General features: G+C 28.0%; 1 protein-coding gene across 1 annotated transcript in view; it reads right to left on the bottom strand.

The window, feature by feature from the left end:
• Nucleotides 1-20,161, bottom strand: part of LOC106685265 (visual system homeobox 2) — a 167,404-nt gene that overhangs the window by 110,981 nt on the left and 36,262 nt on the right. Inside the window, exon 2 of the mRNA XM_067049897.1 lies at nt 9,605-9,664. Coding sequence (XP_066905998.1) covers nt 9,605-9,664 — 60 coding nt within the window. The remainder of the gene's footprint in view (nt 1-9,604; nt 9,665-20,161) is intronic.

Raw genomic sequence — 20,161 nt, forward strand, 5'->3', positions numbered from 1 at the left:
TATATATATAATTATTGATTACAATCAGGAATTTATATATAAAAACCTTCAGAAAATTAATTAATATCGTAATAAAAATGAAATTAATTAAAGTAGCAAAGCTCTATACTCCTCCGACACACTGGAACAATTTGAGGGACTATAATCAATAATCAACCTCACAAGTAATTGTAATATATATTTTTCAGAAATTTAGTCGCTTGAAAAATATGAAATAAACCTGATTAAATAATAAATTAAAATCATATTAGTACTTTAAATTTCATGACTTTCATTTTTTAATATTACACAAAGTTTTTTTTTTTTAATTGTAGCTTTATCAGAAATATTAATAAAATGATATATTACTAGAAATAAGTTTCGATTCTATTGAACTAGTGGAACAACTTGTTTAAAACATATTTTCACAATTTTTAAGATAGCGTACGTAATGGGAAATAACAAATATTCCAAGCTGAAAGAGTATATACTGCACATATAATTAACAGTTCTAACAGTATTAAATAAATATATAGCTATTGTAAATGGTAAACTGAACACGTTTGTGTCACTAACTGAACAGCTGAAGACCTTCAACGCGGAATCATCAAATTCGATGTTTTCGTTTTAGCCTCTACATTCCAACAGTATTTTAATATGTAATTTATATTAACAGTCATGCAAACAAAGACATAATAATGAACGTTGGATGTTATTTGGATCACTTATCTTACTTTACTTTAAAAATTTGGTTAGTGTACTCTTTGACATACATCGATTCCATGAGCACTATATCCTAGGATATCTTTTCAAAGGATGGCACAGGTACCCACTTAGCGCTGAAGGAGGACTTGTGCCGATCGTATAGATGCAGATAAAGCAGAGAGTACCACTATTTACACATGTTGTGGCATTAAGTGATCGACCCGGCGTGTGACGTTTCACACGTTTGGGTCCAAGATCGGGTTACCGATAGGAGCAGACAATACTCCACTCCTCTCCAGCCGTCAGTCAACGCCCTCCAGCTGCCGTAGTCCCTTCAATCGTTCCAGTGTCTCAGAGGGATTTCATATAGAGCTCTTAATAAATTTTTATTATTGCTATATCTTTAACTTTTACGAAGAATTACTTCAAATAGTTCTAAAAATAAATTACTAATTATAATTATAACAACTTCGTGAAATGGTCATATTAAGCGCATCGATAAAACTATATTTATCATATTGGAAAAATCTTACCGGCGTCTTGGAGTTTTTTTTTTATTACGATATTATTATATTTATGAAAATTACTTTAAAATAGTTCTATAAATAAATAAATAATTGTAAGTGTAACAACTTCTTGAATTGTTCATATTAAGCTCATCAATAAAATTAGATTTGTCATCTTGAGTATACTCCTATACCTTATGGTATCTTACTGGTATCTTGGTGTTTTTTTTATTACGATATCTATTATATCTATGAAAAATTTCTTTAAAATAGTTCTATAAAAAAATTAATAATTGTAAGTATAATATCTTCTTGAAATGGTTATATTAACCTCATAAATTTTAATTTAGCATCTTGGACTAAGAACCAGGTATATTCATACACATTTATAAAAATAAAAACACTTCTTAAAAAAAAAAAGTTCAAAAAAATAATAAATACTACAATTTTTTCACAGTTCAGATAAAATGAAATTTCATTTTTTCAAAGTTCTTGAATAAAATATAATTAAGAGAATTAAATGGTGAGCTTCAGAGCTCCGTCTCTAATTTCCCTCACTTTGTTATAGAAATTGTTGAAAATATATTTAATTGTTTTATTTGTGCTCAAAATTACAATAAGAAAGACAGAAAAAAAAATGAGAACCCCAAAAAGTATCTACTTCTCTGTCACATAAATTTATATAACTCCACTTCTTTACCACCAGCACAATACACACAAAATATTCAACCCACTAACTCAATTTTGGAGGGAATATCTTTTAAAAAAACAAACATTAATCACAGTTCAATCTTGTTAATGTCGAATAATATGATTTGACTGTATCTCAAAAAAAATTATTTAAATTATTTTTAAAAAAATGGTATATATTAACGGTTATTAACAGATATAAATAATGTTTCGATTTAATAAATTGTAATGTTTAATAATCAGTTAAGAAAATTCTTTAAAAAAACAAAAAAAAACAATGTTATTTCAGTTTAGAGTGAGAACAATAAAATCTCAAAACTTCTCCACAATATAGTTGCTTTAGCATTGACTTAGTCTTAAGACCCTCATAAATATACAAATATATCTTTAGCAGTCATAAGAAGAGTTATACATAAATACATGTGTATTTCAGTTCCAAAAGAGGAAAAACAATTATACACACAGACATCCCTGAAATACCTAAAACTATGTTTCTTCTTCCCATTCTTTCCAATGAATTTTGATGCAGTGAGAAGGTTTGTTATTTCCTAGGAAAATATGACAATGATGAATCTTAATCCTAATTATAATTATTCAAGTTATGATGACTAATTATTCCATTTCGAAACTATTCACGTATTAATTATTTAATATTTCGAGTTAGGGCAGTAATAAAATTAGTAAGAGTGATGCCTGTCAAAACAGACATCAACTTCCGTGGGAGAGAATTGGCTACAATAACATGGCCAGGTCACCAGCGCGACACCGAACATATGTCCTGGCGCCGGTTATGTTTCCTGTTATGTCTATGGCTATTAGTATACCTGGACTAGTTAGGGTCATTTGTTAAGGGCAAATTTTGTTAACAATTGTAAACACTTGATTGGCAAAATAAAAAAAAAAAAATGTTGGTGTAGAAACGAAACCAACCAAGTTAAGTTTCGAAACGTAGGGACAGCAGAATTTACTGAAAATAAGAATAAACATAATTTTCACAAGAGGAACGGACCAGCTCAATCTTATCATTAAATATAAAATTATTTTAGCAATATTAGGGAGGAAGCGTCATTTATAGGTTTTCTAATCCGTTCTAACCAGTTTATGAAGGTAGAAATCCATTCAATGTTTCTATTAGAAAATAAATGATAAGCCTGATGGAGAGAATCGATCCGATACAAATTATGAAGAGCGTAAAGGAGTGCTCTTAAACATTTTATTGTTATTGTCTCAATAACAAATTTGTTATTAATCATAATAATATTTCATAGACTATATTTCAAAAATTTTAAAGGCATCAAGCCTTTAATCTAGCTCATATCTTAAGTAAATGAAGAGATTACTTCCTCTACTTACTTTATACTGGTAGTGTACTTATTGTTAAAATAGTGTTCCTTATTTTTGGTTGGCTCTACGGACCTTGTAGATCTTTGGCCGCCCGAACCTTCTCTACTCCTGCCTATCTTAGGCTACTGCTTTCCAGTTTTCTGCATGCAGCTCTTTCGTTTCTTTGTTAATTCTGCCAATCCATCTGGTTTTTGGCCTCTCACGTCGTCTCTTGCCTACTATACTGACATTCATCTCTGTAAAGGCGTCCTGCTGAATTGCTTGAAGCCACATGTCTATCTTAACCTCCTTACCTCCATATCATGAGAAATTGACGAACCGATCTCTGTGATCAGTTCAATTTTATTGTTATCTCCAAATGTCAAGTCTATGATCCCAGATCGCTGCTCCTGCAATCGTACGGAGTACTTACGTTTCAAATCTATCTATTCTGCTTTTTAGGTTACTTTTTAGAGTGTAGGTCTGGCAGCTGTATAACAGAACTAACATTGTACACCCTTAGCTTAAGAGTTCTCCGGCCACATTGACAGAATAAAAATTATCTACCACCGCCGGATTCGAACTCGGGTCTTTGGAGTTAGTAGAAAAGCGCTTTACCACTGTGCTCCAAAATGTTATATAAGTCTAAAAAAATAATTTTTGGAAACTTAATTCAGTGAGAAACTATTAATATAAAGAACTCTGTAACATAATAAACTGATAAAAGAAAAACTGAAGTATTCATTTTTATGTTAAATTGAAAAAATTGAAAAAAAAAAATGTATATACTGGCATTAAATTAATTGTTCAACTTAAAATATGGATAAAAGAAAAAGAACCTGCTTTCTAAGATCCTATTTGGAAAATTTGTCAGTAAGGTGAAACTCTTGGCGATTTAGAAAATCCTTAAAAATTACATGTCCAGGTATGAGAGAAAATGATTGGAAGGTAGGATTTATTGTAAATCTATTGTGAAATTTGTAAAATGATTAATTAGCAGTTGTTCCATGCTGTGGATGCATGTGTAACATTAAACTGCTGCTTTACAACCATATTGGTCATAAAGCAGGGGAAGTTGGAAATAAATAAAGGTAAGAACGATTAAAGTATTCTAAATAAAAATTAAAAATTAAAAAATCACCGTTTTAAATGTATGTTTATGTTGCTTCCAAAATGCCAATCAAATTTATAATTATGAACCTTAGAACAATTATTAGTAACTCTTATAAAAAAAAAATTATTTCACATTCAATATATTATATTATTAATAATTATTATTTTACATTTTTAATGAAAAGGTATTAAGTAAAAAATTAAACCTTTAGTTTTATGAATATTTTGTGATAGATAAATTAATGTTAAAGGTTAAGGATTAGCCTGTGATCATTTTGAGTTTTTAAAGTATATTATTTTGATAATTGTGAAATTATTAATTGATAAATTAAAACGTAATTAATTTATTTTTAAAGGATCCTTTAATTATTTTTTTGTTTAATTGAACCACTCAATCCTCTCATATTGTATAATTTGAATATGAGGTCTTTTTATATAATGAGGTAAAACATTACTCAACTGATAATATAAAAATAAGTTAAATAAAGAAGCAGAAAATAAAATAATATTTATTATCCTATAAATATCAATTAAAAATATTAATACAATTTCTGAGACTGATGCATTTATGAAAAAAAAAATTAAAATTAAATGAATTGAAGGGTTCGAGAAATCAACTTCCTAGATGTTATCCAATGTATTTGATTTGATTTCAGTTGATAATTAAATTTCGACGCCATTATTCCAGCCAATAGCTGCGTAGATTGGAGCCTCTGTTTAGTCAACTGTGTTTGAACATGCTTTTGATGTTCGTTCATAATAAGTTATATCTAACTGTTCACTGTTACGCGAGGGCTTAGTAACACATTTCTCTCTACTATATTCTAAGGATTTAATGATTTAAATAATTATTTTCTGCTCAAATTTAGTTTATCTTATTTGCAAAAAAAAAAAAAAAAAAGAATAATGATTGAATTTACAGTTACTATTTTTTAAATATAAATACATCATATAATTTTTTGCTTAATGTGATAAACTTAAACAAATAATCTAATTTATATCTTAAAAGTAGAATAGAATGATTTTGCTAAACATTTGAACAATTACAAATATATGTTTTCTGTCAATATTTAAATAAAAAAAAATGAACAAAGTTCTATGGATGAATAGATAGGATATTTAAATATTATTTAGTTATAACAATAGCATATAGGTCTCAAATTAAGAAAAAAATATTTTTTTTAAATTTTTATTATTCACATTAAAAAATTAAATTAAACTAAATTTATTATTTTTTATTAAATATATTTATAATGCAAAAATAATCGTTCAAATGAGTAGCAATTGTGTTTTTCTGTTTAAATAAGTGTTTCATAAATAAAATATAAATTAATTATATTTAAAAAATCTAAAAAGAACTTTATTGTTCATATTTAAACAATAATAACATATATATTAAAAAACTTCAATCTGATATGTATAAAAATATAAAATTAAACATTTAATTAAAAAATGTTTAAATAGAACTATTCTTATGCTGTTATCGACTGTTAAAAAATCATAATTAAAATTTAAACATATTTCTGCATTTCTTTTTTTAAGTATTGGCTTTATTTTATGTTTTTTAAGTCACTTTATGAATTTTTAATTAAAGGCTTACTATTTCATTTATTTTCTCTCTTTTTTATATATTACCTTAAATTTACGTTTTTGTAGTATATTTTGTTTGTTCATATTCATTTATTGTTGTCTTCATTTTTTTTTTTTTATAATTTACAAAATTCATTATCTTTACAACAGCGATAATTTATTGCTTACAAAAATTATTCTCTGACAAAAGAAAGTTATGATTAGTTTAACAATAAATGGATTTATAACATTATGCAATTAGAATTAAAATAGTATTTAAAATATTAATTCACTTATTGCGACTCCTAGGACATCATTGAAGCAAATAAAATTTAATTTATTCCTCTTTATGAGTCATATCTAGCAGAGCGAATAACCTCTTGATGACGAATAACGATTAATAATATGCAGTACTGAATAACTATAATATAAATTAACAATATCAAATTTACTATTTCATTACAAATCTACTCATCTCTAAATTATTCTTAGAAACAATTATACTTGAATGCATAAAAGAAAGGATTCCTCACAAACAGCTACATCATTATTCAAAATTATAAAAATCAATTATTTTTAATTAATGACTTTAAAGGTATCCCGAAAATAGTGACAGTCACCAATTAGTTAGAAATCCGTCACGTAATCGACTTATAGTGTTGTGATAGGCTGTCATAGAGTCAACAGCACTAAGCCCGCATCCTTACCTCAAGTCAAAAGGGACGTTTTTGCCACTTGAAGCAGCCCAGTGCCAGCCATTTTTTGTGGCCCTTAACAAACCTGCCTCAATATTTGACCTACGGATTTCGAGATGTGGTAAAAAATATTTTTATATAAAAAAAATCTAATTTACACAGGTTCATCGTATCATTTTTATTTTGATAACATTTGAAGATGTTTTCATATGACAAACCTCTAATTTCGGTTCATATCTAATACCTTATCTAAATCTTATTATAATAACGACAATTTTATATAAAGATGCTTCTTGTACTCTCTTGCCACTAGTTGAAGTACAGATTAGATTGAGACCCAAAAACTGCTGGCAGTTTCCAAATGTGCAAGCATGGGATGTTTGTGTTGGCTGCTTGCCTAAATTTGTCGTCGATTCCTTCTTACTTGTCAAACTGAGGTAGAAACTTTAACCTAATTTATAGATTTATAAAAAAATATCTGTCGAAGAAAGAAGGAAAAATAATTTAATAATAGTTTTGGAACTTTTTTCAGTTTTTGCCCATTTTTACCATAAAGAAACGAATTCTATAAACATTGCAACGTTTGATAAATATTATTCTTTAGATTTATAAACTAGGTTTTTTGAGTTTCTACAACTTGAGACAACATTGTCCTTTTTAGACCGAATAGTCATTGAGATACAGTTTGTTAAACTTCAAATTTAAAAAATTACCAAAAATGGAGCTACTCCATAGGTTCAGACACTTATATTTTTTAAAATTATTTATATAAATTTACTACTTATAACATATATAAAGTAATATTTTCTGTGATTAACGGCTGAGGAATATGTGGAAAGACCTCATAACGGACCAGGCAAAGAGAACTCACTATAGCTGAAGTCAAGAAGATGGGCATTGAGTATTTAAGAAATAGATAACGGATCTCTCAATACCGTATGATATATAGGTTGGTCGAAGTAGAAGAAAACATTCATTTTTGAGTTTTTTATTTTGTCCATCAATCCAAAGATAAACTTCCAGTACTGGTTTGGAAAATCGCCTTATTTTTTTATCTTCACCTTCACTTCCATTATTTATAATAGTCTGGGTTAATCGTGTCATTGTATTTACAATTCTTTTTTTTAGTTGGAGAATTTTAAGTTTTAATATTAGGGAATAATAATAACAATAATAAAAATAAAAATCCTATCACTCGATTCCCATCGCTCGGACATAGGGTATACCCCTCGAACTCCTGGCCAGCTGGGATAGCCACAGTATCTTCGGATAATGATCTCCGCTCAAGTGCACTCAAGGGACGCATGCACATGCAAGGCAATTAGCCTGGTGGGGGTATAAACAAAAGTCCGCCATCTTTACTACCATCTTGGCCACCCCTCTTAGCATCCCCTCCACACTCCCTCTTTCGTCGGTTCTACTAATTCACATTCCTCTCTCCCGCAAACCGAAACTGATATCTTCCCGCATTCGGCTAATTTTGCCTTTGAGGGAGGTTGCGGAGAATGTAAAAATCAGATTTAGATTGGAATCAAGAAGGAACTTGTCTAAGGAATTAAAAATATCATGTCCTACCATATCCTTAATTAACAAAAATTAACTATTGAAGATTTCATTTGGAAATAAGTGATTGATGTCTAAACATCGAGAAATTCAGTTTATCAATAAAACTGGCGTGGTTTAGATTTCAGAAAATTATTATTTTAAGGTGACAAAAAAAAGTATTAATAAGTAATAGAATATAAACAAAAATTATCAAATTTATGTGAGTTTTGTGATGCTAAAAGAAGAAAATTTCAATTGTTTTCAAAAATATAGATAAATCAGGAGATAGTTTTTAAAACAATTATTATCGAATCAGTAGTTTTTAAACTACATTAGAAATATATTTGTAAAATATCGTTTAGCAACTCAATATAGGAATTTAAAAAACAATAATAATAAATTTCATTTATCTCATTTTGCAAATGACATTGAAGAATGATGAATAAACCAAGAAAAATTTATGAGAACTAAAAAAAAAAAAATAGTATTATTTTATTTATTATTCCTTATTTCAAACAATTGAATGGCTCAGAAAAAGATTGTGACAAGAAAACAATAAAAAATCATTCAAAATACTCCTTTGTGTTCTATTTATTATTTTTAATACTATTTATTCTTTTTCCCTTGTACAACGCCACAATTCCAACATATTTACCTAAAAAGAATTTTATTTTATTTTTTGATGCTCCAAGCGGCTTTTTGATTAATTCGTATTTTTTATAAATTTTTAAAGTGAAAATAGTATTTAAAAAATAAAAAGTCCGCACAATACCTCACTAAACCTATATTTCTCATTAAAACAATTTTTAGAATATAAATCCATACTGAGTTATAATTGTGAACACAGTAAAAAACTAGACCCATTTTTCAGTATGGCTGATGATACCTTAAAGGTTTCTTTTTATTGGTTTTATGTTTTTCCTTATTTTAAAAACATATTCATCAACTCTCCAATACCGAGGCTAAAATTGATATTAATTTGTGTAACGGTAATAAAAGAAAACTATGTATAAAAAAAAATATGATTTCGATATGGTTTAAAAATTTAACATTTATATTTATTTGCTTATGTACTTATATTTTAATAAATCTGCAATATTATTTTGAATGTTTAATCTTATCATCGTAACATAAGACTGTTCATTATTTTTATTTTTTTTTATGATACCATATCAGTTCTATGAATATGAACTGTATGTGATTTTAATTGAATCCGTTAAGTTCTAGGTAAATGGACATTTGTAAATATTTCAAAAAATTAGAATATTTTACTAAATAGCATTACTTAGAAAAACAAATTTATATGAGGTTTAACTTAAGTATAAACAGGTAAAAAAATAAAAAAGTATATACTTTAGACCAACTCCCACATAACCATGTTTATAAATTAAATTATGAATAGAGGCTTATATCCCTATATCACCATTCTTCCTTTATTTGATAATCCATTAAATATAAAAATGAATATACATATCTTACCAGGCATACATGATGTGGGTGAACCGAACGATCCAGCGCTCTTCTGTAGTTGTGCAAATCCTAAAAAATAAAACAAAAAATCATTAGAAATATTTTAGAAAATTAATGGTATTTTTTAGTTAGTTAAAAAATAACTTTTCATTTTAAATTTCAATTGTTTGTGAATTTAAATCAACCCCTCCGCAAAAAAATAATCGATTTTGGTTAATTATAAATGAAAATTTGTATCTGAGCGTTAATTATTACTTCCAAAATATTACTAAGTAGGAAATATTCAACATGCGTTATTAGTATTATTTTTCTAGTTATTCATCTAAATTCAATTAATTTAAATATGAATATATCCTACTATTTTACAATATATAGATATTTATAGCATATCTATATGCTTAAAATAAATTTAATTCAAATTCTCACTCAATGTATTGTATATTTTAATATCATTGCTATACTAATGTCATGATATGGATTGAAGCTCCTTTATGATATTATTTGTAAATTAAAGTGTTTCAGATCAGTAATACAGTTAGATACATTTTCTGATTATAGGCCGGTTCACATGTAATAATAAAAAAATATAAAAATAATACTAACTATAAATATAATAGTAAAATGTATAATTTAGTCTGAATTTGAAAAACTGATTCTCAAGATTTCAATATGGCTTTATTTACCTGCGCTTTGATATAATTTAAATCCTATTAATAGAAGTGGTGATTGTGTACTGTTTGTCTAAATAAGTTATTTGCTCTGCAATTTCCATTCTATATATACTGATAATTTAGTACTTTAACTTAAATATCAACTAATATTTATAAAATAAATATCCACTATAGATACTTGCCCCAACTGTTTCTTATTGAACGAGCTGCAAACATAAAAATTGCAAATTTGTGGGGTGAATTCAATTCTCAATTAATAGGAATATAAGAAATTACAAAAATTATACTATTTCTCCTACAATATTTTTTACTATGTAATCCCAATACGTTCCTTGGGATATTAAAACATGAAATATTTATTTTATTTATTATTTATTTTTTTGCACATTGCACAGATATTTTCTTCATATACCATATTTGATTTTTGTTTAGATCATTTATTTTTAAGCCATGTACAAAAAGCTTGAAAATATACAAACCTCTTTATTTATCTTATTTTCAATCTCTTGATATATACCATTGCTGATAATCTTTGAACCAAAAAACATATTGACATTATATGTTGAATGGGACATCTGTTAGAAGCTACTTTACCTATTCTTTCTATAAACGAACATATTAATAAATTCTGATAAAATTCCAAGAAAATGCGATCTTATTAATGTTAATTTAATTATTTTTGTCTATAATGTTTTGCCCATCATAGTCAATTTTATACATATTCCTTTTTTTCATAAACCTCAAACATTTATAAATAGCAACATTTGAAGTTAAAAAATCATGATGCATTTAATATCTAAAACTCATTAAAATAAAAGAACTTTCATAAATACGAAGAAATAAAATCAATCAGTATGTTTTATTGAGAAGCTATATTTAGAAAGTTTAAGGTTTTAAATTAAAATTAATGGATACCCTCCTCTCAGGCCTTTCCTATTTCAGATCCTTTGTATTGAGAGAAATGCTTTATATAATAATATATAAATATAATATACCATGCTGCCCAAATGTATTGGGTTGCTATAATACACTACATACCAATCATATTAATAATTACAAAAGTCCCACATTTGAAAAATAAAAGCTATTATAGAGAAGTAATTAATCAATTTATTAACAATATTAAAATTATGTTACTCCCAACTGAAGATGACAATATGTCTATACATCAAATGAATTGTTTGTGATAATAATAAAATATTGTTTGGTTACTTTGGTAAGTTTATTAGTTGTACTGTAGTAAGAAGGTCGGAATAGCGGTCAAAAAGATACAAAAATGGCAGAAAAACTATTTATGAGTAACCGACGATTCGTCCAACTTTCCAGATCTACATCAATTGATTCTACCTTATAGACTCAACCCTGGTGAAGTCCTGCAAAGTAGGACAAAACGTCGGTTAATAAATTTTTTTATATACTATTATTGTACTTTTTTTAACGCAACCTACATCATCTTACCAAAATTAAAATTTTTTATTTAGAGTTGAAAAGATTTGGCCTAAAGTGTTTTTTTTTCTTCTTAAAACTTCCCTTTAATATATTTGATTATTGTTTTAAGAATATTGTTATTTTTAGATTTGATAATTACTACTAATGGACCTGAAATAAAATAAATGATATTATACCGTCGCCATCACGTTTAATTATGACTCCAATTAATTCAATAATTGTCCAGAAATATATTTGTAAAATAAAGTCTTAAATACAAATCTTGTACTGAGAGGCATAAAGAGGCCTAACGGAAAAAAATAATGATATTAATAATCACAATATGTTGAAAGTAAAATATAAAATTACTTTTCAATCTCATAAGAAATAGCTGTATCTCTATTCACATTTGTATAATGGTTCTATCTTGTAGTAGAGATTTATTTGTTTGTAATATAATTTTATACAATTTATTAAGATTAGTAATATAAATTTTATTGTTTATAATATAAAATTGAAATATTTTTCGTTCATAGCTCCCAAAAAAAAATTAGAAAATACTTACCACTAATTCTCTGATGATTAATTTAGTGTGTATAGTATTAATAGTAGTATGTTGTATAAATAAAAAGTAAAAATATTACAAGCTCTATTGAACTTCTATCCTCCTTGAACGATGGAATAGACCGGATCGGAGATTGGAGGTCTCAGAGAACGAAGCCACAAAAAGGACTGCCGGTAATAGGCAACCGATTTGCCGGACAAAAGATAGGATTAGGATTGGAAAGAGCTGGGGGTGACGTTTAAATAACCGCAGTCGTAAAACTAGCAATCCTGCCGAATGGATTGCTCTTGTCGGTGACAGTGGGTGACGCCCAACGCTTATCTCCTTCAGCCGCTAACATATTCCATTATATCTGTCCTCATAGCCCCCAATTATCCAATCTCAAATAATGGTACCGTTTAACTTCATAATTCCATTACTATGTTAGGTCTACTTCCAGTCATACATCATAGCAAAGTACTATAAGGTTCTGTATTTTTTTTCTTTTTACTTTATTGGTATGCCAATCATATTTTAGGTTTGACTAGAATAAATTTGCTCATGATAATATATAGTGTATGTAACTATACCCACTTCACTTGAATACTTGCAATCTTATTTATCTATTTCGAGACGAGATTTTAATAGAAACGTTTAAATGTGTGATTAGATATTTTAAGCCCAACAGAGGTTGTCGACATTTAAATATTTGGAATCGAAATTTTTAGGTTGGTTTATCATATACATTTAGTAATCTAAATATGTTGTAAAGGGTATTATCATTTATCACAATTAATTTATTCATTTTTTTAATCATATCATATCCTTTTTTCTCCCTTTAAAATCTAAAGAAAACACGTATAATGATGCGATTGAAAGTACAGGTACTACAGGTAAAAAGATAGGTAACATGATTTTTTTCTTCCAGTATTAGTAACAGCGATTTGTGTTAGATTTTTGAAGGTTGTACACGAGGTTTAAAGAATATATATGTAAAAAAATTGGTTATAAAAAACTTTTGCCCACATAAACTTTCAGGAAAAATCAAGTAACCTTGTTTTAAATATTCCGCTGTAGTCTTCAATTATATTGAACGTTTTACATTAGTAAAATTGTGTATTAGTGTCTGAATGAATAACAAATAAGTCTCTAAATATCAACTTAACATATTTATTTCATAGCACATAGTATTTCATGATTTAACAAAAAACTAAACATTCAACTGTACAGATTTAAATTTGGAAAAAATAAAATAAATAAGTTACAGATTATTTTTAAGAAACTGTTGGTAGCCAAATTCGGTTGAGTACTACGAAATTATTCAAAGAGGTTGGAATTATCCTAAATCAAAATATTATTATTATTATTATTATCATAGAAACCGTTGAAAAACAATACAAGGAATTGATCTTAACGAAGTCCTAAAAACTAGATAACTACTGACCACTGTGTGTACTCACTATTTGCCAACAATAAACAGGATAGGACTGACCCCAAATTTATCCGAAACTCTCGCAGATGAGGAAGCTAAAATTACACGAGTATTTGTATTTTAAAAAGCACATCGCCTTCATTATAAATTATAACTCCTCTTCGATTTTTATGTTTTTTATTTATTTTATTTTTTCTTTTTTTTTTTTACTTTTATCATCCCATAGGCGTTTATGACCAGAGGGTTTTACGCCTTTAAGCAACAATCAACATCAACAACTACTGACCACTTCTCTTAAAACAAAATTAATTAAATCCACGGAGTTAAGTCATAATTTTCAATATCTCAATTGTGTTTTATAAAAAAAAATGTTTTAATGCGATGTTCTAATTTATATTAAAATAATAGTGTTTTTTTTGTTTGTTTTTTTATATTTTTCTTTTTCCGTTGGCTCTACAGACTTTGTAGACCTTTGGCGACCCGAACCAGCCTTCTTAACTTCTGCCTACGTTGGGCTACTGCTTTCCAGTTTGCTGCATGCAGCTCTTCCCTATTTTTGTCGATTCTGTGGTCAAATTCATCGTTGTGTAGAACCATTCTGGTGGATTCTTTCGAGCAACATGTCCTGCCCAAGAAATAGTGTATCACATTGAAATCCAAAATGCCTGAATATCATTTAATTAGTCAATATTATTCATGGAATATTATACTCTTACTGAATTATTCACAATAATGAAAATTTTTCCTCTGAGAAACATACATCACAATTTAATCAAGAATCTCATAATGAAGCAAAAAGATATTAATAAAGCGCATTACGTTATTAGTTGCCGAAATACTGTATTTCAAAAACCAATATTTTTCCCCAAATAACGAGAAAACCACATCAAATTTATTTGGGAAATATTAAAACTTTTACAATTAAAAAGATAATCATAGAACTACTTTATCAGTATAGGACTTCAATAGGAGTCTTGGCCGAAAAAAATAACTTATTTATGGTATGTTTACTCAGTTTCAATTTGAGTGTTGAACGACAGCTGTATATTTAATAGTTTGTGAGTTCTGATGTTAGCTATACAATGGAATGAAACAGAAATGAGGGGAATTTACTCAGTGATAGAAATCCAATAAACGATAATCTTTAATATTTGATTGTACTGATTTTTTTTTTAAAGACGATCAATAAATATAACCAGGTGTTATAGAAGTTCTCAATATAGAACTAGACACATGAATTGTAGGAGACTACTCATTAAAATTAGTTATAAATATAGTAAGAGGTAGGTGTAAAAGATAGAACAGAAAGGTGAAGTAGATATGGTATAGGTGAGCGGTATAGGTATAGTGACCATAATTATAACTAATTTTAATGAGTAGTCTCCAACAATTTATTTGTCTAGATCTATATTTAGAGCTTCTATCACACCTGGTAATATTTATTAGTAACTTGTCTCCAGACTACCCACATATATATTTCCTTATATTGTAATTATTAATTCTTTTCTATATTCTTTAAAAACATTATAACTGTTTATTATTAAGCTACACAATTTTGATCCTTTTTTTTCTCTGGACTTTTATTCTTTAAACTTCTCCAACGTTTCGCCCCTCAGGCCATTCTCAAGGATACAACCTACAAAAAGTTTTTTGTTTTTATATAACAATTACATTATTTCCTTCAACTACACACTTATTTCTGATGCCATATCTTCAATATTGATGTCATTGCTTTTTTAAAATCTCAAAATTGCAGGCTAATTGCCCTTGTCACATCTTTAAAATAAATTAATCCTTAAAACAATATCATAATCACTTCATAAAATTTTTGTTTTTAAATAGATTTCTTACTTAAATAACCTTCTTTTTTAAAAAATTAAAAAAAAAAGTTTTTTATAGGTTGGATCCTTGAGAATGGCCTGAGGGGCGAAACGTTGGAGAATTTTAAAGAATAAAAGTCCAGAGAAAAAAAGGATCAAAATTGTGTAGCTTAATAATAAACAGTTATAATGTTTATAAAGAATATAGAAAAGAATTAATAATTACAATATAAGGAAATATACATGTAGGTAGACTGGAAACAAGTTACTAATAAATATTACCAGGTGTGATAGAAGCTCTAAATATAGATCTAGACAAATAAATTGTTGGAGACTACTCATTAAAATTAGTTATAAATATGGTCACTATACCTATACCATATCTACTTCATCTATCTGTTCTATCTTTTACACCTACCTCTTACTATATTTATAACTAATTTTAATGAGTAGTCTCCTACAATTCATGTGTCTATATTCTATATTGAGAACTTCTATCACACCTGGTTATATTTATTGACCGTCTTTAAAAAAAAAATCAGTACAATCAAATATTAATTCAATGTTGAGAATGGCCTGAGGGCCGAAACGTTGCAAAATTTTAAAGAATAAAAATTGAGAGAAAAAAGGATCAAAATTGTGTAAATTGATAATAAACTAAACCACTCTCAAATAATCATATGTAAAAAATAATTATTATAATTGTTTTGAAATGTGTTTTATTTTAATGTTCTGTTAATTCTAAAATGTTTGTATCTTGTTTTTCATTTAGCCCTGACGAAACCCTGAAAAGTGGGGCAAAACGTTGGTTTACTATAAATAGTTTTCTTTTACTATTTTGATACCTTTATTGACCGGCACCTGGACTATCCTCCTACAAGTTATTATTCTTCAGTAAAAACTATAAAATAAAAGTTTAGCATAATAAAAACTGAATCAGCTGTACATAAAATTTGAAAAAAACTTAATTGATTAATTATGTATTTATTCAAATATTTATCTAATCCACTATCAATCTTAACGTTTCAATGAAATATAAATAGTAGTTTTACATTAATGAAATGGACGTGACGCTGTGTTACAATTCGCGTGATGGGTCAGCTGTCGGGGCAGCGAGGTCACACAAAAAAAAAATAGGGCGAACGGAAAGCGTAACGAAAGGGTTGACAAATTTCTTGGGCCATTAGAGACAATAATAAATTGTCTAAAACAATTAGGCCGTACTGAGACTTAATTAAATTAAAAGGGAGGAGCTAACTCGACTGTTAGCCGCCAGAGGGCAGGCTATTGCATTCCGCTCTCTAATGACCGCCCCTATTATTGATGCCACTCCTCCCTTTGACAAAACTCCTTAATTACCATTTCTACCCCCCCTCGCTCACCAAACTCATATCCTTCCTCTAATTTGTATTATTTATATTATATAAGTTATCAATTAATTAATAATAGTGATATATGAAACAAATTTTATGGTTTGGAACCTTCTGAACATACCTTTCCTCATAACCAGTTTAACTTCAAATTTTGAATACAAAAAATAGCTATATTAGTTCATCGCTTGGAGCTTTTTTACCACTTGTTTCATGAGTTTTTCATCCATTTTTTATATACCAACCCTTCCCTAGTTTAAAACCCTTCTATTTAACTATTTTTCACTTCACCAATATAATCCAATATTACAATAGTACAGATATTTTGTAACTACCTTTTTTTTTTTTTTTTTTATGTATTTAGTCAGTTTTTTTATACTCTGTATATAAAATTATTTTTTATACAATTTTAATATAAGTTATAATTAAGTGTTCTTTTTCCAATAAATGTTATTTTAAAATTAAAATTACCTTTGTAATTGTTCTAAAGGGACCTAGTCCCAGAATAATAAACTATTTATTTCATTTCATTCAATAGGGGACAAGAGATACATCATACCCCTAATAATTTGAAAGCCCAAAATGTTTGGAAATATGAGGTTTGAAAACCAACTTCAAAATGCGAAAATTATAGTATAACATTATTCAAAAACAAAATCCCTTTTAAACGCTATTTATAATTTTTTTAAATAAAAAGGCAACTAATGATGTGGCTGGGAGAGAAACTCTGGGGTCTCGGAGTCCTGCCTTGTCGTCCATATGTGGGTGGTAGGGAATGGTTTGGGGATCCCTGAGCTGAATTTATTTATTGTTTTTAGGTATAATTGGTATGTTCTAGATGATTTCTTTTGTTTTTATTTGATTGATTCATTTTAATTTTGATTATTTGAAATGTGCATTTATTATTTTATCATCTTAACATCCCATTCGTTGCAGAATTGGCCCAAAACAGATGTGCGTTTTTTCATTTCTAACTTCTTAACCATCCTAACCCATTAATTCTTAATCTTCCATCCTTAACAATCCTTGATAATCCTCCGAGGCGTCTGAAAAGAAGATGGCACGGGACCTTCTAATTTAAATTAATGTTTGAAGTACCACCAATGGGTGGTTCCTTCCCAAGATTTTCAAGTTTATATGAAACATACAACATATTTACTTATTGTATTATTTTGTACAGTTGTAAATTACATTAAATAAATAAATAAAATAATTATTTTATCATCACTATTATCCATTTTTTTAATATATTTTTTTTCTTAACTTTTTATTTATTTATTTTTTTATATATACTAATGATTGAATACCTACAACCATTATACTCAGTACCCTTGAATGGGGCAGAATGTTTTATTTAAATAAAATTAAAAAAAATTTCAAGGCAGATTTCAGGAATTTCTCTCCAGAACTCTGGAAGAAATTTGGAAATTTTATATTTTAATTTCCCCAATAAGTTGTTATAGCAACGTCTCTGGTCATTTTTCTGTCAGAAGTATACCGAGTACTACTACTATAGACCCGTACATAGTCCTATACATACCTGAGGTCTGTGATTTCTGAATATTTTAAATTTCTCTAATTATTAGATATTTTGGTCGGGTTTCTTCTCTTTTACCAATTTATGATCAAAAAGTAAGTCAAATAAAAATGGAACAAATTCAAGTGAGTGTAAATGTACTTGTATACCCCAAATCAGAATCAAACGGATCACGAGAGAATTCTAGGTTAAACAAGCCAATTGCTGTTTTCACTAGACTCGCGACTCCTACAATGACTACAAGAAAACAGGGGAATTACAACAATCGGGACAAGAGTAGTGGAGAGGCGCGCAGCTGTTGAGGGAGGCTTTGAGTACTGCTCAATGGAATAGGAAACCGGAGACAGGTATATTGTCTAGCAGTTAGCTCTAGGAGCTGTGGTAGTTCTAACGATCCCACGGCCTCTTTCCTTAAACCTGACACTTTTCAATCCCCCCAGTTCTCTTAATATTACCAAACAACCGATTTCCCGCTAGGATGACCCTGGCCAAACAGCCAGGGAAAAAAATCCTAAGGTGGAGTTTGTGGGATTTTTTTTACTAGAAGAAATTAGGGATCGTTTACGTCGTTCCCTAAATTGCTGCTTCCTTCTTTTTATTGGAGGGCTCGACTGTCTTTGATTCAATAGGGAGCACTTATCTGCCCAGGACACTTACAAAAAATAAAAAATAATTAAAAACCATAATTAACGTTCGTAACATAAATTTCTGTAAACTTCAGAATAACTGAGAAAGACGAAGGGGTAGTCCACTTTTTAAGGAGGACCATTTTTTTAATTAAATTTAAATTTGAAGTTTATTGCTCAAAACTTACTACCTCTTTTTTTTTTTTTTTACCAGACACGAACACTGTTGATTTTAAGTCAAAAATTGCATATTTTAATTTTATTTTTGTTGAATAATAAATCCGCTCCTGACCCCTAATGATAAAACCACGCCACTTTATCTAGACTTGCACAACATGATCCCTTAAATTTAAATTTTTAATTAATTAAAAATTGATCTAGAGAGGATACCTGCACTATTAATTGCCTTCATTGACAAACTACAACATGTGACAACATTACAAACTAAATCTGAGGACAATGATAACCGGTGATATTTACTGACAAATAAATTAATGTAATAAAAAAAATAGAATAAATAAAATAATATTTGAAAGTTTGTTATATAAACTTGAGTCTTTGATTTAATAAGGTGCATTTACCAGCCCTGCACTCTTAAAAAAAAAAAAATAAAAACACTTTAAAACCATAGTAAACGTTGGTAAGATAAATTTCTATAAACCACAGAATAACTGAAAAAGGTGAAGGAGGTGGTCCACTTTTTAAGGACGACCATTTTCTTTTATTTTTTTTTTTAAATAAAATTATTTTAATTTAAATTTAAGTTTATTGCTGAAAACATACTGCATATTTTTTTTTTTTTTTATCAAACACCTGCACTATTGTTTTTAAGTCAAAAATTGCATATATTTTTTTGCTAAGACATGAATAATAAATTCGCTCCAGTCACCTAAAGTACGCCATTGTATATTGTCTTGTTCATGGTCCTTTAAATTTGAATTTTAAATTAATCAAAAAGTGATCTAAAGGAGCAGATACCTGCACTATTAATTGTTTTCATTGACAAAAATTACAACTTATATCTGAGAACAATGAATACCAGTGATAAATGACATTCATTCATAGCATATTTACTGACAAATAAATTTATGGAATAAAAAAATAATAGAATGAATAAAATAATTATTTATAAAAGTTT

Source organism: Halyomorpha halys, unplaced genomic scaffold, assembly GCF_000696795.3.
Source record: "Halyomorpha halys isolate HHAL.00 unplaced genomic scaffold, Hhal_1.1 Scaffold675.1, whole genome shotgun sequence".
Classification (NCBI taxonomy): Eukaryota; Metazoa; Arthropoda; class Insecta; order Hemiptera; family Pentatomidae; genus Halyomorpha; species Halyomorpha halys.